The sequence below is a fragment of the Brienomyrus brachyistius genome, chromosome 20 (assembly GCF_023856365.1).
Source record: "Brienomyrus brachyistius isolate T26 chromosome 20, BBRACH_0.4, whole genome shotgun sequence".
Lineage (NCBI taxonomy): Eukaryota > Metazoa > Chordata > Actinopteri > Osteoglossiformes > Mormyridae > Brienomyrus > Brienomyrus brachyistius.
Window position 1 is genome coordinate 11,026,503 of NC_064552.1, and position 22,707 is coordinate 11,049,209.

Here is a 22,707-nt window from a genome sequence, read left to right on the forward strand (position 1 = left end):
CACTACCGCTTCTGTCCTGCTTCCCCGCTCCGCGCCCGAGCGTAAAGCCAGGACGGCATCCTTGGAAGCATCTAAATAATAATGACGCTGAGCTTCTGACTTCAACTTTGTCAGGCATGTCGCACAAGCCACTTAGACTATTGAGATCATTTTAATCTCCAGGCATAGAAACCTAAAGCAAAGTCATTAACCTAAAGCAAAGATTTGACAACAACGTATCTTTCACCGTTTCGAGAGAAATACGCCTGCAGCTTATACAAATGTTTACCGATGTCTGCTATACGGTTATGTGTTTTTTTTATGTTTTTTTCCCCCATAATGCACTTCGTGTCATGTTGTGTGCTATCCTGAAGTACAATTTAATTGCTTTTTAATATCGTTCTATTGCATTCCTTTGCAATTCAATGAAGGTAAACAACAAAGCTGTTGATCAGCACTCCCCCCCCTGCCCCCCCCACTGCCCCCCTGCTCCCACCCCCACTCTGATGACTGCCATGGTTGAACCAGCATCACGTCTACCACTCTGCACCTCCCCCAGCCCCCACTAATGCCCCCCCCCCCCCAGCTTGGACACCATCCCAATACACCTAATATGCCGTTTATCGCCTGTCCCCATCGGCGCCCCGCATCCTAGGCCCGCTCCGGGGCTTACCGGCCTCGTCCGGAGAGGCAGCAGACCGTGACCACGGCGAACAGGAATGAGGAATGACGCAATCTGGGCTTTTCGAGAATAACGTAACCTGATCCCGACACAACGGCACCACGGCATTCACTCCCACAGCAGCGTTCCCTTTTGTGTACGATGAAATGCTGTCAAAGGAGTGTGATATAAAACACCTCATTTAAAGTCTATTTATCAGAACAAGTATACTGCCCCCCCCCCAACACCCAACTTCATAATATTCCTAATAAGCAAAATCAGTTGTAGAATTCCATGCTGTTACCACTCTTCATTAATTCCGTATAACGGTACCATACAAAGGTCTGATGCAGCAAAGGAAATGTTTGAAGCTATTTATCTGGGTAGTAAATGTATATCTACTTGGAACTATTTAACATTAGAACATCAATTAACTAATGACATGAATTTCTTTTATTCTCCAGAAAGTTACTGATATCAAGTTGGATGGCTAGATGAACACCACTTCAGTTCCCAAACCTCTCCTCAGGGGCACCTCAGCCATTCCAAGTATTTGTTAAATTTCACCACCAGCTCACTTAATTAATTGAGTATTGGAGGGTGGCTGAAAATACTGAGCTGACTATAGGAGAGGTTTTGAAATGGCTACGCTGACACAATTTGATAGACAAAATGTCATAGTTTTACAGCAACATGAAGATCATTTAAGCATCATTTTCTTTGACTGCCTTCAGACTTCTGCACAGTTCTGTGTATTTTTGATTTTTCATTATTCGGGTATAACCTTATAATTCAAACGTTACTTCCCACTCTACAAACAACATGCATTCCTAAAGTCTGGTCTCAACTCTGCAGCGTGATTATTGTTCTGAACTGGGCCCAGTGGCCTCCCAGCAAAGACAGACCCACTGCCTGGATACGAAGTGAAAGGTGATTTTTTTTTTCAAACCCTACCCTACAGCCGTACCGCTGGGTGAAAGCAAAGGGCCGTCAGGCGTCTGGTAAAGGCAATATTTAAAGTAACAGAGATTCCCAAAAGCCTAAGCCTCTCTGAATGTAGGTTCATTGGCCCATTGGTGGCACCCTGGTCCTTGGATGCACTTCCAGGTCCCCCTCTGCCTGTTTACTAAACTTATGTGCTGCGATAAACCAAACCGCCAAACTCCCTGAATGCTTCCCTTGACCCGACCCAAGACATTCTGGTCGTTTCAGACCATCACCTTGTTCACGTACCAGGATTCCAAATCCAGAGATTACGAGGGGGGCAACAAGGGTCTAGCAGAGCATCTGCACCAGTCAGTGCCATGGACCTCCAATCACTGGCAGTATGATTTCTTGGTAAAAGCCTGGCGTAATAATGGCAGATGTCTTCTGTTTCCGTTGATAAGCTATCATCCCGTCCTACCTGCCATCATCCCTGCGCCCCCTACTGGACAGGAGAGGCATTGCGGGCAGCTAACCCGGATCTAAGGTGTCTCTCTCTCTAAGGGGGACTTTGCAGTGTTTTTTTTTTTTTTTTGACAAGGGTTACAGTGCTAATTTTAACAAAGCATTCCTGCGTTCCCTTGAATTCACGCATGCAGATGGAGGCGAGTAAAAGAGGCATGTCATTATTTTATCCATTAGCCCTACAGCATACACTTCCCAAATGGGGATGTGTTACTTTTCGGGAAAAACCTTAAACGGCTTCAGGTTTGCAATACATACACACACTTTAACACTAACATTACAGGCGCATGAAGAAGAAGACCCTGAATTTACAAGAATGATGTAATCTATACACACAAATAATACGACATATACATATTTTATAAATGCATATATTGCATTTTGACATGCCAGAAGTGAGATATACTGAGCATAAAAAGATACATACACTCAGGCCTCAGATATGACGATAATATGCACATTTGTCCTGTTTTTACTCTGTCGTCCCTCTTCCTTACTATGACTTTGTAAGCACAATGCAGTAACTGCACCATAGAACTACAATCACGCAACAGAAACTGCAACTGTACCAGTGTTCCCTCAAACGAGCACCAGATGAGAGCGAAACACGACCATCTACAATAATGCCTAAGAATCAGCTGGACCAGTTATGGTCCCCGGGTTGCAGTGCAGTCCGGTGAAGGACCCGGCTTTGGTCGGCTTGCTCTGAAGGTCGGCTTGTTCTGATGCCGGCTTCACCGGCATCGTACCGAAAACAACGGCATTTCTTCCCTCCGTCTCAGGCCGACCCAAGACGACAGAAAGCTGTCCTCGCCACCGACTGCCGGACCACCACGGATGCGCGGCAGGTCTGCCCCAAAATTCCCGGCACTCGTGACACCAAGGTCAGGCACCCTGCTTTCATGAAACGCAGACAGATCCTTTACCTTGGAAATCTCAGCCGAGTGGAAGAACAGACGCTGCAAAAAGCAAAGAGGCAAAAAGTTCCGCGCACCTCCGTCGGCTGGCGGTGAAGCCATTCCCCTGTCCGGGACGGCCCCCCACCCGGACTTGTGCTATGTGAGCACAGTCATGTTACACCCCCACCGCGTAAACAAGCCGCCACGGCACGTCCTGCGTGCCCCTGCTCCTCCCGCCGCGATCCCGTCCAGGATGCTCTGCGCATATCGGAAAAACGGCGGTCATGCCAAGGGGACCGGGGACACTCACGGCTCCTGGCAAATCCGCTCCTTCCTCCACTGCCATTTTCGCCGCAGTCCGGAGTGAAACCCGAGGATTCAATTATCGGCCGCAGGGCTGGGGGGGTGGGGGGGGCAACAGCATACCCCAGGACTAAAAATACCTGCACGGAGGCTAAGTGAATAGAAGTTCCGGAGATAATCTTTGCTCAGAAAGCAAGTGACGGGATGCCACCCACCCTGGCCCAGAATTAGCCCCCCCACCAGCGATGGCGACTCAGGCAGCACAGCGGAACGAAGGGGGGGGGGGGGGGGGTCACTATCTCCACTTACCATATTTGTAGGTGCTAGTTACTCCGCCGGGACACGTGTGGCCATGACACACGGAAGGGGCGACCAAAATAGCCGAGCGGCAGTCAGAGGGTTTGCGAAAGGCCCCTCCGGCCCCCCTGTCCAGATCACGTCCTGCGTATGCCTTGTTGTCATCCTGCTTTTCAGCTTTTTTTTTTCCTCTCTTTTCTCTCTCCCGTGCTCTCTCTCCCCCTCCCTCTCTCCCCACAATGTGGGCTGCGAGCCGGGCGCTCCCTCCGAGTGGCTGAAGCTTCTAGCACTAACCGGCCCACACTCAGGCCCAGGTTAGCAGGATTGCAGAGCTCGTCCCCGGGCATTAAGGTGCAGGGCCATCCCTCCCTCCGCAGCGCTGGCCGCTGGCCCCCCGACCAGGTCCGCAGCCTCCAGAAGCTTCTTCGACCCACTGAATAAATAGCACTTTCCCCATTCGCTGGCAGTTTGGTGATTGGAATTGACGCAGACTTTGGCAGCATCAGCCCAGGCCACTTAAGCAGCAGGTTGCTAATGCCCAGCCCCACCTAACTCTACTAATGCACTACTGAGTTCACCAGCTGTCTCTGTGCAGTACAGCGCAAGCCCAGCCCCAGACTGCAAAGCAACCATTTTCCCATAAAACCCCACAAGCCCCCTGGTATTCAAGATGTGACAGGTGCTGTTTAATTCCCTCCGAATCAGTTTTTCAGGCGGACATTTCCTCCCTATATGGTTATGCGGTAAAGGTGAGCAAATATCTAAACACATTGTCTCGTAAAAATGATCAGGTTTTCATGTGGAATTCAAAGCCCATGCAAAGCATCAAGAGCATTGTTAATTTACGATCGACTAATCGATAGATCTGAGGTCCACAACATGATGTATGGAAAGCACGGGGAATCAGGCCCGTAATCTATTAAGTAAAGGAGCATGTCTAAATTTGAATCTGTCACAAGCAGCCTGGGACCGCGGTACAGGAGGGTATTTCCCACAATCTGGCTTAGAAAAAGTCTGCACAAGGGCAGGATCATTCAGAGATTCCGCAGGACACGTGAGCAGCGGAACGCTGGATTTCCGATCCTTCCTGAAGTGTAGTGTAACCATGGCAACAGCAGCCCTTACCGCAGTGGAAATGGGAGCTCCAGGACGGGAGCTGTAGTCGCAAATTCCGGAATGTGAGCCGCTTGTGATGCCGTCGCAGTGAAAAACGGTGGGATAACGGGCTGGGGTTCTACGCCACTGCACAGCGTGGCCGACCCTCCCCGTCTCCAGAGGCACTGGACGGCATTCCTAAATTCATTTATGATGATGCTGGAATGTTCCATAACGGCACGAGAGAAACATGTGGATATCATAACAGTGAGGAGGAGCAGATCTGGAGCAGCTGCACCCTGCAGGACCGTGTGGGCAGGAGAGCCGACAGAAACCGAAGAGAGGGGGCTTCATTAAGAGGAGGTTACAAAAAAACGTAGGAAGAAGAAATATGGATGAGTGGCATTCTGATGTCAGCAAATGACAAATAAAACGGGCATTGTGAGGTGGAATGGGGCTATGATAGGAAATGGGCATGGGGGCAACGGACACGGGCATGGGGGCCACGGGCCTGGGGGCCACGGACACAGGGGCCACAGCCACGGGCATGGGGGCAACGGGCATAGGCATGGGGACCACGGACACAGGGGCCACAGCCACGGGCATGGGGGCCACGGACAGGGGGGCCACAGACACGGGCATGGGAGACACAGGCCTGGGGGCCACGGACACAGGGGCCACGGGCATGGGGGCCACGGACACGGACCCTGGGGGACACGGGCCTGGGGGCCACGGACACAGGGGCCACAGCCACGGGCATGGGGGCAACGGGCATAGGCATGGGGACCACGGACACAGGGGCCACAGCCACGGGCATGGGGGCCACAGCCACGGGCATGGGGGCCACGGGCATAGGCATGAGGACCACGGACACAGGGGCCACAGCGACGGGCATGGGGGCCACTGACAGGGGGGCCACAGACACGGGCATGGGGGCCACGGACACGAGCATGGGGGCCACGGACATCGGGGCCATGGACACAGGCATGGGCATGGGGGCCACAGAAATGGGCATGGGGGCCACGGACACGAGCATCAGGGCATGTGCTACAGTCTTGGGATTTAGGGTTTTTAATCAATTGAGCATTCATTTGGAGCAAGATAGGGACCAACCCTGGACAGGGTGCCAGCCCATTGCAGTGCACACACACACACACACACACACACACACACGCACACACACTCCCTCACTCACTCACATAAACAGTCAATTTACGCACTTTCAATTCACTTAGTGTATTATTCTGGAAGGTGGGAGGAAGCGGTGTTGTGTCCCACTGCGCCACCCTGGCCTTGCACAATGTGAATTGTTAATATGGAGATTATATGTTATGCGCACGCAATTGTCACGTCGCAAGGACGGCGATAATCAGCTGGGTGTAAACCTTCAGTAAATTGGACGAAAACATGTTTGCTGTTACAGGAAACAAAACTGAAGGCCAGTGATTATTTCAATTCAATGAACATACACATATGTTGGTCTAATCTGAACATTTAACACATCTTAGCGATATAAATACAATGTCTTAGAAACACATTAAAAACAGCAGCTAAGTCTTCAAGTGGCACTGACTGCTAGCTGCTTTCAAGTACATCCAGGCGATGTAACCCTAGAGCTAACCACACACTCAGGACACAGACACCCAGCAGCTGAATTTCAGCCAATCAGAAACGACGAAAGCATACGCGACTCCCACTGAGAGCCTTCTGTGCTGGGACACCATAAACGACACCATAGATTTGCAACGATCATGATGTCGCATTAGCGGACTCTGGAAATAAAGCTAACAGTGTGCTGCGACCAGACAGCGCCCCCTAGGGACGAAGAAGCAGGTTGTCTACGGGGAGGTTTCTCCATCTCACGGACGCCAGTCTCTGCTACCGAGGGACCAGGGACTTCCATCTCGCATTAAGCCACCCCTGACCATCGCCTGAGAGTCTCTGCCGCTTACATTGCTAGTGTAGAAGTGTCAATTTCAGAAGCAACTGTACATTTTGCGGTTTGACGGATGAGTTGAACGGATGAGTTGCGAGGCAGATATAAGTACCAGTAGACTCATGAACCACGCACCCATGATGCACCCCTCCTTCGCTCTTGAAGCTAAACAGGGTATTAGCGTTTATTTCAAAGGATCGGCAACAACACTCGGCTCTGTCCGACATGCTCTTTGTTATTCCATGATGCAAGACTGCTGCAAGCGTGCTAATCACTAATTGGTAACGCAGCCCCGGGTCTCACAGCGTTCCCGAGGCAGGAAATAGATGCAACTGCTGATCCAGCACAGGGCCAGTGCAGGCAGTGGCGTGGCCCCAGTGCACCCTGGGGAATGGAGTGGCAGGGGAGACCTGATAATCACCAGTCTTACATCAAACCCTACTGGACAGCTATTAGCATAATGCTAATGGCGTGTGCTACGGGTGGGCTGCAGTTCACCCATCCCCTCCCCGCTTTATCTCAGGATGACCTAGCCCTGACCCTTGCTCCTTCCCCCTACCCTTCCAACCACGCCCCTCATTCACAAAGGCTCCTGACTCCAGCAGCACGGTAAAAAAAAAAAAAACAAACAAGAAAAGCCACCACCCTTTCAGCCACTAATTCATCGTAAGGCTGGTGTGTGACTCACACCCCTGCCATGTGTCACATTAATTCAGTCCATAATGCCACTCGGTACGACGGCGAGCTGCCCTAAGAGGCTACCCAACATGTCGAAGGGAAGTAAAAATGGACGGCGGAGCTTAAATTATGTATTTACACAGAATCATTAGCAATGATATCAGTAAATGTTAATGCTCGCTAAAGTACACGAGATTGCTGCCGGCTTATCATTATGATTGGCAAAATTAGGCCCCACCACATCCTGCCCACATAGAAGATCCATTTCCTATTAAGCGCAGATAAGGTAAATACAGGTTAAGGTGACATTTCCAGGCTTCTTAAAGCACCTTGAGTCCAAACCCTTGCTTGAGTAATTTTTTTTTTTTTATAACTTTTTTTAACCATGTTGAAATATAAAATCATTACACCGCCCCCCACCCACCAGAACAGTAAGGCTGAGGGACCATCATTCTCCATGGATGGAGGGGGGGTTTTGTCAGAAACACAAGACGCTGAGTTCGTCCCCCCCCTCCCCACTTTTGACCTTGTTTTCCTCCATCTGTCACTTTCCAGCTGACAGAGCCATGGGTGCATCCAGATGAGCCCCCCCCCCAATCACCTGGAACAGATCTGTTGGCAGGCCTCCAGGGCTCCAGTCATGTGACTAACACGGGCCGACACCAAAAATCTGGGGACAGGGTCTGCCTCAGAGACACCCCCCACTTGCGATAATTCTACTTCAGTGTCAGTCATTCAGATCTCGAGTTCCTAAGGGTGAGAACCTGACCCCTTTTTGATACTCAGACCTTGCAACACCTATGCATACTCAAATCACACTCGTTAACAAGTAGCGAGCAGCAGCAGGCTAGCACGTTAGCATTCTGGGGACACAGACATGAACCCTCATGCTTAAGGTTTCGTATTCTGGCTCCAGCAAACCGCCCAGCCTCTGTAGACTCAAATATCCAACTGTGTGGATGAACTGCTACAGCAGATAATAAAATGGATTACAGATCGAAATGCCTATGGATTACTGAACGGTACTTTGTGCCAATTTTACCAAGTCAGCAACATGCTTGTGTTTTCATGAGTCATCTATGCTTTCCTCCTGCCCTCCGACATGAGTGAGTTTCGAAATTCATCTGGTGTTCGTTCGTCATCCACCTCGACAAAGGCCTTGCGAGTCGCGAGCCTTTCGATGGCCATCACGGGCAGTCTGGGAGTGTGGACAGATCTCATCATCAGGATCGCCTCATCGTATCTTGAAAACACACTGACGTATCGAGAACGATTTCTCGAGTTTACCTAAAAGCTTACCCGACAAGATTACTACAGCAACTGTTTAATAACAGGACGTTATTTTCCTGGCTTTTCCCCAGCGTTGGTCTCAAGCTGCCACAACTTTGTGAAGCATCAAGCGCGGAACCAACTGGGGACAGTGGGAACAAGCCTGACAGACACACCGGCTGCAGTGATAACACTCCACCACTCTCAGAATCCAGCCTACAATATGATCCCAGGTCTAATCCCTTGATTTCTGAACCCGTCAAAATAATACTTCCCCATTATAATGCCTTTTTAACTTCTAATACTCCTTAACCGAGCATCAAAGGCTGGTAAAAAGCAGCATGCGGGCCAATTAAGTATTGTGTTTACCACTAGCGGACTACTTTTGATGCAGTGGCAGAATCGAAGATTGGCCCTCACTTTTCAGGATCTGTGGGACTGGAGAAGAGGGGGATAGTTTCTGCTGGCCCTAGACAAATTTACAAAAACGTCAGTAGCTTCTTGTCGTCCAAAACCCATAATGTAATAATAACATAACAGCACGATGATGTTCATGCACAAAATCAAGTACACTGCTTTCCCTTTCCATAAATGCATGTTCTAGAATTAAACATGAATTTCCCCTTTGCCTCCACGCACCCCATAATCGTCACATTTGGCTAAAGGCCATCGGCATCAGTGACATGAGATGTGATTCATTCAATAATACACAAGTATTTTAAGTCGGAAAGCTATTTAGCAATACCGGGGACCAGTATTAGCCAGACAACTTGTCAGATTTAAGATCAGTTTAAATGGCATTTATCTTCATTCACTTACAACCCAAAATACCTTAAATCCGATAAGTTATCCAGCTAAGCAAGTAATCCTGCTTTCTGAACCCCAGTTCTAGCCAGGCTCACTGTTAGCAATATCATTTGATATCAACACATTACACGGTATTTTGTGCATACAGATACCGTAGCAACATGTCCACTGATACCGACAGTACTGTGTGTACAATCGATTTAATGAAACTCGAATCGAACATAAGTGCTAATGACCAGTGTATAAACTACAGCTTTCACTTCTGTTGATGAAGGACGCAGCCATCTTGAATTCTGCGGTCGGGGTTGTAGAGGATCCTCTGGCTTTCTGAGTGGTGACTTCAGAGGGCATTCCAACTGCAATTTACGATTAGGAACTCGGAATTTCCAATGTTTGAGTTCAAATGGAATGCAGCATTGGGGTGGTGGGGGTGTATACCGGGGTTGAAAGCTGAATGGTCCCCCCTCCCCTGTCATATAACGATAAGCTTGACTCCTTTGAATGAGTTATGGCCCCTCTAATGTCCCCCTCTTAAATCACCCGAAAATTGCCCTTGAGAAGCGGAGAAACTACCAGCCATCTGTCCCCCCCTGCACCCCCACCCCCACCCCACTCAGGACTCCCACCCACTGCCTCAAACGGACATCAAGATTCGTCTTCCTCCTTGTCATGTGTGTTCTCCCTCAGTTACTCTCCACAAGCGCGCTCCCCCAATACCACACCCCTTCTAACCCCCCACCCTCACCCCCAGCCTCTGGGACGTGGCACGAAAAGGCAGCGTCGCAGGGGATGCGTCCGTCAGCAAACCCACAATAAGCCGCGTTTGCCACAAGTGCACGGGTCCCGGTCTGCGCTAATACACCGCAGCTCACAGAAAACAACTGCATGTGTGGTGCGTATGGCCCTTGGTGAGCTCACAGATGGACTGCTTCCGGTTCACCTCCCAATTCCGTTCTCAGCCACCGAGTCCACATTTCACAGTCCGCTACCCGCGATCTGGAGGCAGGGGGTGCAGGACCTCATATTCTATAGAATAAAACTGATTTGTATCTGAAAAATAAACAGCACCAGATGTGGGGGGGGGACCACGATGGATTTGAAAATCTATCATCAAAATTCGGTTACCGGTTTAAAGCACAACAACCTTAAACTCCTCAGTTCAATGGAGTGACTCAAGCATGTGTAACAGATAATCACTGTCACCGAACCAATCAGCTGTCAGCACACCGGGACAAAGAGTGCGTCCACATCCAATCAGGACGAGCGACCACATACTGTTCCCAGCATAGCCTCATGTAGTGTAGCTACCTGTAAGCTCCACCCCCACACTGGCTGACGCCTCACTTCTAATCCATCTATTTTTTTTTTCCCTTCCCCCGAGTCTCTTGCTACCAGCGCTTAGTACAGTCTGTCACACTCGACACATCCATCCATTACCACAGAGCAGATCCGGACGGCGGAGCGAATACCATGGCCCAATCCCATAATGCATTACTGATCCACTCTTCCTCAGCAGATTTACCAGAAAGCCATTATCCCTGTCATTATTTACAAAGAAATAAAGAATTATGAAATATTGAAATAAGATTTAATAAGATGGAACTGACTAGGGACAGCAAGGTGAAGTGGAGAATTCGGCATGCTAAAGTAACCACGATTATGAATGCGTGAAACATACTGGAAGGTTTCAGTATTCATCACAAACACAGAACCTTCCTACAGAAACATGCATCAATCTCTTCTCATGTTCATATCACCTTTATCTTACACCCATATCATGCTGATCTCATACCAGTCTTTTTATCTCACACTGATCTCTGATGGCACACTGATCTCACCGTGATTTCACTCTGTTCTCATACTGTTCTCTTATCTCACTGGGAAATCATACTCGTCTCATGTCAATCCTTCGCTGATCTGACTCTCAGCTCACTCTGACCTCGCATTGATCTCTGATCTGACGCCGATCTCCGGTGCCGTTCTGATCTCAGGTCTCACTCTGATCTCACGCTCATCTCACGCTCATCTCACCACTGATCTCACCACACTCTTCACATCACACTTGGACGACCCCAGACTTCACAGCCCAGGATGAAACCCATCAGACTCACTGATATGATGTCCCTAGCAGGCACTACCGTGAAACATGAGCTACACAAACAAAACAACCCGCCCACTACCCTCGGCGAGGCTGTTTACTCAAAATGCAGTGTTTTGTGCCAGGAGATACCAGCCCGAATCGATCCGGAGCCACTCAGGAACGAGCCCCCGCCCAGCAGCCGTGACGCAAGGCGGGCCACCTTGCCAACAAGCATGTGCCGGCTCCACTCCACTTGGCACAACCTGCTGGGCCATCAGGCCGCGACAGTGACAAGCAGCGCGCGGGAATATTACGCAAATGGCAGCCGTGACAGACCGAGCGCGGGCAGAGAGCCGAGGCCAAAGACATAAATAAATACGGAAAAAGTGGCCTTACAAGTTAATGAATGTAATGCTTTGATAGCACATAATATATTCATTGAAAAATTAATGTGATAGTTATAAAAAAAGGAGGATAATGTAAATGTAATTCAAGGAAGTCAAAAAATATTTCAAAATTATTTCAAAAGAGATATTTCCACTATGTAGTAACTCAGACGAACGAATTTGTGAGCTGGGCAGAAAGTATTACCTGAGCTTTAGAGGGTTAAACCTCTCAGACACCACTATCCCCCCCCCATCCCACCCCACGCAGCTCAGCTCAAGGCCTTCTGGGATATGCTCGTCTGAGGAGCGGCACCTTCGGGGCAGGGGATGTGAATTAGGCCAGTGATGCCCCCCCCCCCCCCCTGCGCACAGCTCAGCGGAATCACGCGTGCCGGGGAGGGCGGCGCCGAAGATATGGGGTTGCAGTAAACTCAGTTGTGTATGCCCCCACCCCCGCCATTCAGCCCCCACCAGGAGAACACGGCTTCCGAAGCCACCGATCAAGGACACCGTGGTGCTCTGAGCAAGCTCTCCCTGCAAGCCGGCTAGCCACGCAGCCACCTTCTAGAACAGCCCGGATTATTCCGCTACCATAATTCCCCTTTATTAGGTCACCAGGGCTCGCTCTTTCCGAGAGGATTACCGATTACCCGGGAACGGCCCGGCACCTCTTTGAGCGGGATCAGCCCCCAGCCGAGCATAGGATTCGACACGGGAGATAAGCATCGCGATAGGGGTCACATGGACGTCGGCAGTGGCAGCGTGCGCGTATCTGTGTGTATCCACGGCGATGGCAGAAGCCCCCAGGCAGTCGCTGCTACTGGTGGAAGAAACACGAACGCTTGTTTTTCTTGATTTAGTGCAAATGAGCGTGACGGCCCCCGCCCTTGGCGCAGGATGGAGAACTGCACACGCCGCATCCAATCGGCGAGTCTAGCGCCTTGGCCTCTGTAGTCCCCCCACCCCCACTCTCTCCTGCATAGATGCCTCACTGTCAGAGGAAGGGGGGAGGGGGGCCAGCCTAAGCATAGTCCTCCTCTGCCCACACCAATCACAGGGCACAGATCCTGCCCCCCCCCCACGTAACCACGAGGGATCCGGCCGGATCGCTGACGCTCCACAAAGTTCTTTCACGAATAGCGGGACACTAATTAATTCCTGCTTGGTGTTTCCTCTTGCGCGGGACTCACGGCTGTGTTGAGCTCCATATCTCCTCTTCAGTGAGCCCTCCTCGCACATGTGACCAGAGGTGGATAGTTCAGGCACAGAGAGTAAAAATCCACACCAGGATTTCATTTCAACCAGCAGCTAAGCATAAAGACTCACTGTCACAGAGTACTGAACTGGATGGTTGAAACAAAATCTTGGTCTGGATTTTTGCTTTCTGGGCCTGAACTATCCACCTCTGCGTGTGACAAGTGAAGCTGGAATGTGCTACGATGAGGGACCCCGAAGGCAAAGGTGAACTGGATTCTGTTACTCAAGCTTGATGTAAACAAATGCAGCCTGATACCTCTGAGGTCGCAGGTTCGATTGCCAGCCCTTACCCTGTCTGTCTGGAGCAAGCAGGCTCCCATCCTCCGTCCAAAGACATGCAGCTAGGTGAACAGGTGTTTCTAAATTGCTCTTAGCGTGTATGTGTGCCCTGTGATGGATTGGTGTCCCGTTCACAGCGCCCCCTGTGGACTGGCTTGAGACTCGCTGTGACTCCGTATGGACTAAACACCAAATAACAAGACATATTTCTGAAGATGCTCCAGGAAACCATCCTTTGCATGTATAAACCCCAGTCCTAAAGCAAAAGCAAACTATCATTCGCATGCAAATGTTCCTCACACGACGGATTACCCCACTGAGCACATCCCATAATATTCTACTCTACTGCAGAACAGACACCAAGCCTATTAAGGCTTTACTATTTTTCGGCAAAAATTCGAAAGAAGCCACCATCTGCCAACATTTCACACTAATGTGGGAACCATCTGCCATTTTTCCTAACGAGAATGTCAGTGTCGCGTGTGGTTGCGGGGCCAGAAGGCCCCCCCAGGGGCGACGAGGCACCCAGAGGCCGGCCCCTCTCATCGGACGGACCGGGGGGGCGTCATGGAGGACGACGAATGGCAGCACCGTGAGGCCAACTGGCTCGTGTGTGTTGATTCCTTGGGTTAATGCGCGGGATTTACATGGACGCATTTCGAAAACATAGGTGTTGCTTTTATGGGGGAGCACTTAGGAGTCCCAAATCAAGCTATGATGACTACTGACTCCACACGAACCGAGGCCCCCCCCCCATTAATGCTTCCAGGCTATGATAGGGGGCTCAGCATGGGTAAGGAATAAAATGCAACCGTGTGGCACAATGCTGTCTGTACCCCTATGATGCATTGCTGCTCTTTAGGTGCTGATGCAGGCTCACATACTGAGAGGCTTAAAGTGATGCATTACTTACTCTAGAGGCCGCATTTCCTGCATGACGACAGCCATGCTTTGTTTATAACGACGTGATTTACGAACATGATGGCGGGAGGTGGGGGGGGTATCAGCCAGTGGGCGGTGCGTGGTGACGACCACGCTGCAGCAAAGAGAGAGAGAGAGAGATAGAGAGAGAGAGAGCGAAAGAGCGAGACAGAGAGAGAGAGACACAGACAGACAGAGATGGGGTCTGCAACCGTGTGCGTGTCCTCAGGGAGCGAAGCCACAATGACAGCGGGGGGGATTAGCAGGGAGGTGGGGAGGATAGCAGGGGAGCACGGTGTGCACAGCCCAGCCCTTCCATGTTGACTGGTGGCTGAAGGTGGCAGCCCCCCTCCCACAACAACCCCCCCACTACCAAAAAAACAGGGGGGGGAGGGTGACATGGTGCCGGGTGAGGGGCTGGAGGTCTGTATGTCGGGGGGCGAGGTGTGAAGCATTCAGTGAGATGACTGGTTGCTTGCCTGAATTAATTTCCTGCCTCAGCGCCCCCCCCACCCCCAAACACCGCAGACGCCTGCCCGGCACACTCCTTCACTCCATTTTCTATTATTAGCATCTTGTGTTATTAATAAAAACATTAATGAAAACTCCAGCACCTCATACGCTTAAGTCGAGGTCCGAATGAAAACCACGTGCTCTGCAGCCAAGTGTGACCCCCTCCCCCCATTGCAGACAAGAACAAAATGTACAAATATAAGCTGGGGGGGAGGGCTGATATTCACAAAGACACTCCCCGTGAACGTCCATGGGGCAGTGATGAGTGTCGGTCTGCACTCTGTCACCGTGGAGACCAGGCAGAAAATGCTGAGCGTGCGGAATGCTGGCGAGACCCTGCCGCCCCCCCCGAACATCAGCAGTATGACACACCTGCCCCAATCTCCACAGGTCCTGTTTTTGTCCCCCCCCCCGTCCCACTGCCTCCTGATTTTGATTTAAAAAGACTATCCTTACACTATCGATCGTTACCGTGACGTCTCCCAGCCGAAGAAGCCAAAACGTGATTCGGCTGTCCACTTCCCAGCAAACATCCCATAATTCCACATACGTCATCAGGGACACCCTGGGTCACATGGGATTGTCTAACACAATTAAATAATTGATATTATTTAGGGTGTAATTACCCCTGTTGCATGCAGATTTGCCCCATTTACGGGTCAAATTACCCCCCTCCATAGCACGCTATTTGGCAAAACAGCGAGATGAATGAAACCACCCGGCAGTTAAAACAGCATGGGGGGACTCGGCAGTCATGGGTAAAAAGAGAGACCGCAAGAAAGGAGGGGGGCGGTCAAAAAAGAGGAATCTGCCTGAAGATGCTGCAAGGAAACCATTCTGCTCCACGGGATTCTCTCTGGCGGACTGTCTACCTGGACACTGGGCAGCTCGGCGCCCCATGTGGACGAGGGAAGCTCTGCCAGTCAGGAGTAACAATCTTCATGCTGCCCGCCTGCATTTTATTTTTTCCTTTCCTTAATTCCTTAAGGAGATTCCAAGAAGGAATTCCATCTTATTTGGGAAAATCCATAGCGGGATGCTTGGATGGGGACTTTCCACGCCACCTCTGAGCTGGTGTGGTCATTAATTCCGCTACTTTTCAGCGGTTTGCCACCCAAACATCCTTTACGACGCTGACAGTTGGACTTTTGAATGGTACAGGGCCAAGGACAATGAGACGGGCTCATTCCTGCAGTGTCTGCACAAGGTCGCCGGACAATGGTGGGGGGCGGGGAGGCATCTCACCTTCAAATCACCTCTGGACCCCCTGCCCCAGGCTCTGGGGGCATCCAGGCTCTGGCCCGCTATTGGGCGTTGGTCGTTTTAATGCTGAACGTGCAAATTAAATGACCCATTACGTTCGAGAGGGTTTGCGAACTAAGGCTGGCCACGTGTGTGTGTGTGTGGGGGGGGTCACTAAGCATATAATGCCCCCCTCCAATACAAATAGGTCATCCTGTCTGATTGGGAGCTGGCTCCCCTGGGTGTGAGGCAGTACCACCGGTCTGCACCGGTATCGGCTGCCAGATCTGCTGCAGCGCTCGCCGTTTCAGTACCAGTGGCCAACCACAGTCACGCTACTCAGCCGGAAAAGAAACAAACACCTACACCACTGCACCTTCACCCCTCCCTCTGTTCCCCTAACCATCTCTCCGGTATGGTGGCGGGGGGAGGGGGCCGGTCACATTGACTGGATTATTCGGATCGGCACATCAGCGATAAACGCGGCCGGAGACACAGCGTTCGGACCACGGCGTGCCGATCCGGCGCTGCCACTGGCGAGTACAGTCTGCCGAATCGGCGTCACCACGCGGCTGTGAAAATGTAGCCGCAACTTGGAGTGTGGGGGGAGGGGGTCAAACACGCTCGCTGATCCCACATACTTGTGCTGATCGAGTGCCCCCCCCCCCCCTCCACCCGGTTTCATTAAATTCAAGATGCCCCCCCATCGCCCCCCACCCCCCAGAAATGTGAAAAGAACAAAAGCCAAGGGAGTGATGGAGAGATACCCACAGTCCTGTTGTGGCGCCCCCCCCCGGCTCAGATGGACATCCATGCAGGCTGAGGGGGGGGCTACACGGACCAAGAGATGGGGGGGGGGGTGGTTGGATCTCCAAGGCAAATGGTGAAACCCACACCACCCGTCCACCCCCCAACACCACACTGCACACGGAGGGGGACATCATGTTTCTGAAATAAACCAATAGGCTTCCTCATGCCTACATTTAACTGGCCGTTCATTTAAAGGCACACGATGCCCCTCATGTGCGGGACTCAACAAAGCAATTAGCTTCGCAACAATGAGCTCAGTCTCAACAAAAAAAATAAAAATCCCCCACTAATTAACATCTAATAATCGGAAAAAACGAGGCACTGCTACGCGTGGTGGGGGGGGGGGGGGGGGGGGCGGGGGTGTTTCCTAGTAAATGTCAATAGAACAAAAGCGGGAGCCAGCTGTTCGTTAGAGGTCATTTGCGGCAACGTGTACGAGTGTGACTCCCCGTTAAGGGACGCAGAGCCCAAGCCCGGTCCCACCGTCAGCCGCAGAAAGAGCCGGAAGGACTGGGAGGTACAGTCTACAGATGGTCATACTTGATTTTTGGGTGACATGTGGCCCCCCCAGCACACACTGAACATCACAAAAATGCGGGATCTCGCTCGGCATGTCGATGCCGTGAAGCGCGTGTCTGTCCTACATAAAACTCTAACCTTCTTTATACTGCATTGCCAACGCTGCAGCCTGAACTGCTACAGCCCCCGCTGCTTCGAACAGGTGAAAAAAAAATCCTGCCCCCCTCCAACACTCATCACCGGAACGGGGCTCCCAGGCAGCGGTGCACATTAACCCCCCTCCAAGACAAAGGAATCCAGAGGGCCATGGAGTGCCCCCCTGCCCCGAGCCTGCCCCCTCCCAGCGGAGCGTGCAGCATGTGTGTGTGTGTGTGTGTGTGTTTGTTCCCGTGCCGAAACGTCCGGGATGAGACAAAGGAAAAGAGGTGTTAAGAATAATCTGGCTCCGGTACCTTTTTCTTTATTTCCCTTGAACGCTTCCTGGGCTTCTTCTTCTTGTCCTTCTCATCATCGACGGTGAGGTCCAAATCTGCCTTTTTCTTCAGCTGCGAAGCGGCGTGAGCCATCGTGTGATGCTAACCGCGAGGTATCCGTAGGGGGGGAAAAACGAGGAAAGAGTGCAGGAGAGAAATCCTTTGGGGCGGGGGGAAAAAAGGGGGCGAGGGATCCGTCTAAAGGAGGAAAAAAAAAAAATCCTTCCCCACTTCAGATCTTCCTCTGCGAAAGAGCCGGCACCGAGATGCCGGGGGTTACCATCACCTGCCGCTGGAGTTGCCGGTTACTAAGGAGACCGCATCCTCTTCTGGGCTGGTCCCCTCATATTCCTCCAGATCCTACCTGCAGCCGTCGCCACGATGCAGCCATTCTCAAGCCAAAGCGTGAACGCAATGAGAGGGAGGCAGCTGGGATGGGAAGGGGGGGGGCGGCGTATTACGGTTCTATCCCCTGCCGCCAGCTGGAAGTGCCTAAGTGAGGGCAGGGGTGGGGGGAGGAGGAGGAGGAGGAGAGGAGAGGAGGAGATGCTTCTCTGACGGGGCCTCTGCTTGGATCAGCCCATGCCGGTCTGGAGGGGGCAGGCGGTAATGAAGCCTCACCGTCGGATACGAGCCGCTCCGACACACAACGGAGCACTGAGGGCCGGAACCGCAATGCCAAGGAACACCGCAGAACCGGTCATTGAGGGGGGGTGGGGTGGGGAGGTCCTGCTGGTTCATAGAATGAGGATCTTGCCCGATAAAAGAGGATGAAGGATGATAGCAATCTCTGCTAGCTTTCCAGGGAAACGCTTTCTGAGATAAAGGCTGATTTGGGGGGGGGGGTGTTTCTGTGTTTGTGGCCGGACTGAATGTGGTGGGGGGGGGGGGGGTCTGGTGGTTCAGCCACCTTACAGCACCTGAGAGTTTGGCGGGAGACTGCAGTCACTGAATATTAACAGCATGTGGAGGGCAGTCTCATCACCATTTGGGGGGGGGGGAGGGGGGGGGGGCGGACTGTGGTCGTCTAGGAGAGGAAGTCAAGGAAAGGTGGGATGGAGATGCACGGATGCTGTGCTGTGGAGGAACGCGGTGAGGCGGGAGGAGGCGGCCATGTTGTCATCCTGGAGCACGGAGAACCGCCAGCACAAATATATATCAGTCTGATGGTCAAAAATGCCACATTCTGATGTCGTTTTAATGAAGAACGTTGGTGCCAGGCGCCAGATGGGTCTTCTATGTGGTTGTATGTGTTGGGGGGTGGGGGGGTACCAATATTAAACTGTCAGAAGTCCTTTTCAAAGTAAAAACAAATCAGAGGATTCTGAATAACCGTGTGTGTGTGTGGGGGGGGTAGGTGCACGGAGCCAAAAACCCACATATCCCACTATCCGAATCTATGGATGTGACAGGACGGCGAGTGTAAACGCCGTTGCTGCAGGACGGATGCCGACCGCCTTTGGAAAGAAAGGAGCAGCTTTTGTTTGACTCGCTCTCGCCCCCCAATGGGCGGATTCAGTGGCATTAGCGCAGGACAGACGGCCCTCCCAGTGGGCGCCCACGCGCAGGAATCCAGCCCACGACCGGCCTGTCCGGAGAGAATATGGAGAAACGGATTCAGCGAATAGGAGCGAAAGCCTGTCCCGTGGTGGATCGGGGGGGTAATGCGTCACGGGCGCGGACACCCGGAGGGCGGCCTGGCTCGGCCTTTCAGATGCCCTGGAGTTCGGCCACGAGCCCCTTTGTGATATACCCCCCACCTCCACAGCAAGCACACTGAACTCACATGGACACAGAAGCTGAAGGAGAGCCCCCCCCAGCAGGACACCTGGAGAGAACTATCAGTCCTGATGCCTACTGGGATCGTGTGCGTTTAATAAGAAGCACTATTAACAACCTCACTGTGACACTGGAACCTCAGACAGTCCGGAAAGAGGAAACCCTGTCGATTTCAGAACCCACACCTACGATATGGTGGACCAACTGGATCAACAGCACAGGAAGGGAGCAACACCAGGGCAGCGCCGACGAGCCACCGATGTGGAGGTCTTGGTAGGGGATTAGCAGGCTGCGACGTGAGGGAGGGGTAGGAGGGGCCTGCCTGCATGCAGGAAACGCCACCGCAGTAGAGCACAATGTTTACTGTCGCCACTCCCCCCCCCCCGTTCACCAACCACCTATCAGAGGAAACTGGCACAACTGGTGCCCACTCAACATACCCAACTGCCCACCCCCAGGATGGAACCCATCCACCAAAGAAAATCTTGAACATAGTCGTCAGATTTGTTCTGGTACCAGCAGCCCAGCGAGGTTGCAAGAAGACCAAGGGGACAATGAAAATGAGGTAGGATTCAGTAACTCTGAACACAAGGCCCATGGCTTAGAGTGAGTCACTGAATGTGCATTAAATAAACCTCGAATGCCTAATTCAGGACAGAAATTCCCCGGCAAGAACATCAAGGGGAGAGAGGGTTTCCAGGGCCCGGACCTTTGGGTGGGGGCATCCTGTACCCCCACCCCTCATACCCACGTCAGTGTTTACAGGCTTCATTCCCACATCCCAGCCAGGTCTGGACCAGCTCGACTCTGAGTGTTTAACCTGCGCCGGGTCCATGCCGGCCGGGAAAAATCTGACATCGTCTCAGCAAACCCATTAACGCTCAGTCCCACAGGGGAGAGGGGATCACCGATAACACAAACGCACACAAATACGATTTCCTTCGACACGGAGAGAAGGCCTGGAGAGCGCTGCCAAGCGGACGCCCTGAAATGCCACCTCGAATCGGTTTTACAAACAGCACAAAGCACTTTTAATGGATCCATTTCGCCCTCAAAGATGGCATGCTTCCATGAGGGATTTCGGTTACGTTGTCACCTTGCCAGGGGCCTTCTGAACTTTTGCATCTTTTTACGGAAGACTGTGGTCACGGAGTATATCTTAGTGGACCCTGAAGTGGACCATTTGTTCCTCTGGTGTTACAGTCGTCCTACTGCCCCCTGCCAGAAGGTGGCACCCTCAGTCACTCAGAGACTCCTTCCGTGGCACTGGCCACTGCGACAGATGGTTCAGAATACTTGAAAGTGACTGTAGGTACCTTACAGTGATAGGTTGGCAGTGTTTATAGCAAAACTGCATGTTTAACTGTGCAGCATCAAAGAGCCTAGATGATAAATATAGTACACATTTAAGTGGATTTTCACATTCAAAATTCTTCTATATACTGGGAACAATCTATATCTCTACATAATATGAGCGAACATATAAATACAGTTATGCAACGTGAGGGAAAATCCCTTAAAAACAGCAGCTGCCAAGTATGTTGTGAAGGACTGTATAACCCACGTGTCCCCACCTCCCATCCCGAATGCAGTACATGCACCCAGGGGCGTAAGGGGAGCTGACACTGTACCGACTCCCAGCGACCTCCGCACTCCAAATCTAAGGCGTAAACACGGAGCACCAGCTCGCCCTGCATCGCCTCCTTGGATCGAGAGGAGATGAAGATTGCGAGCTAAAAATACGCCTGCTGAAATGAGAAAGACCTCTCAAAATAGAAAGTGTCGCAGCCAAACCGAGTAATTGAAAAAAGCAGGAAATCTTCTATTGAGTTCTCTTCAATTCTGGCAGCCAAATAGAAAAATAATCTAATCGTGTAGGTGGCCAGTTAAGCGCCTGTAGTAAATATAGACCTGCAAACATACCTTTAAAACTCCAGTTTAAAGGCTACCATTTACACCAGAAAAATGTGCATGCAATTGCGAAATCTAGCTTGCGAAACGACACAATTGCCTCCTACATCCTACATTGCAAGGCAGTACCAACAACCAGAGCCGTTCAGCGACACTTATCATGAGGCTTTGCAAACCAGCTAATAAATTCACCGATCATCTAGAAATTTGGCGTTTCAGACACCGAATGCAATTTCTATATGATCCACAGGCGTTATGTTTTATGTATTCCAATGTGGCAAAATTAGTCTGATCAACAAAAATTAGACATTTTAAACTACATTCATGCATCCACCCATTTATCCATCCACTATCTATAAATGTGGTTATTTAGGGCAGGATCACATTGCCTAGATGGTATTTACAAACAAAGAAACTCGGATGTGCTGCTTTATACTGCTCATATGACCAACTTCATCTGTCGCCACGATTTTTACTGTGAAGTACGGCAACATCTAAGCATAAATTATTTTGAAGCTGCGCCCAATTAGATTAATTATAGTTTTCACACAAATGCCCGTTGTGTTGCGTCTTCACAATTACACCCCCGGATTACAGGCTGCAATTTTTTTTATTACACTCTACTGCCCTCCCGTGGCCAGACCATGTAAAATAAAACTCTCTCTTTCTACATTGATCATGATTTTTTTAAATGTCCAATATTAAAATATTTTAATGGTTTCATGGGTAAATATGTTTCAGTGAATACAAGACAATCTAAAACTGCACACTATCATAAAATACCCTATGCTATACTTAATAATTACATTCACATTTCCTCTGGTAACATCTTGTAACTCACCACAGCAAGCTAATACTGAAGAAATGTACGGATGTGACTCAAACAGGGCAAAGTAACACTGTCAATGCATGGAGTGAAGCAGAACTTCGACATGAGACGACATGCAGAACAGATCAGGAGTGAGTTTCCCGAAGCCTTCTTAACGCTACGTCATAAGTTATATGTTCAAATGGAACTTAGGAACGACGCAGCGTTAAGGCGCCTTCACATATCCAGTTTACATTTTGGTCATCGATTTTCATACAGTGTGAGCACAGGCGTCCAAACACCGAGATGACATATCTAACAGAATTGTTTTCCGAGTTCCTTGTCTCCAGATCAAT

At 50.9% G+C, this 22,707-nt stretch overlaps 1 protein-coding gene across 41 annotated transcripts in view; it reads right to left on the bottom strand.

The window, feature by feature from the left end:
• Positions 1–22,707, bottom strand: part of ank3b (ankyrin 3b) — a 108,047-nt gene that overhangs the window by 64,166 nt on the left and 21,174 nt on the right. For 10 of the 41 annotated variants that reach the window (XM_048987091.1, XM_048987090.1, XM_048987083.1 and 7 more), the window contains exon 1: positions 17,833–18,039. The exons of 1 other annotated variant lie outside the window; for it this stretch is intronic. In XM_048987091.1, coding sequence (XP_048843048.1) covers positions 17,833–17,946 — 114 coding nt within the window. In that variant the 5' untranslated portion in view covers positions 17,947–18,039. Of the gene's footprint in view, positions 1–3,600; positions 3,622–17,832; positions 18,053–22,707 lie in introns of those variants that run through there. 30 more of the 41 variants (XM_048987080.1, XM_048987076.1, XM_048987078.1 and 27 more) reach the window with 14 other exon arrangements.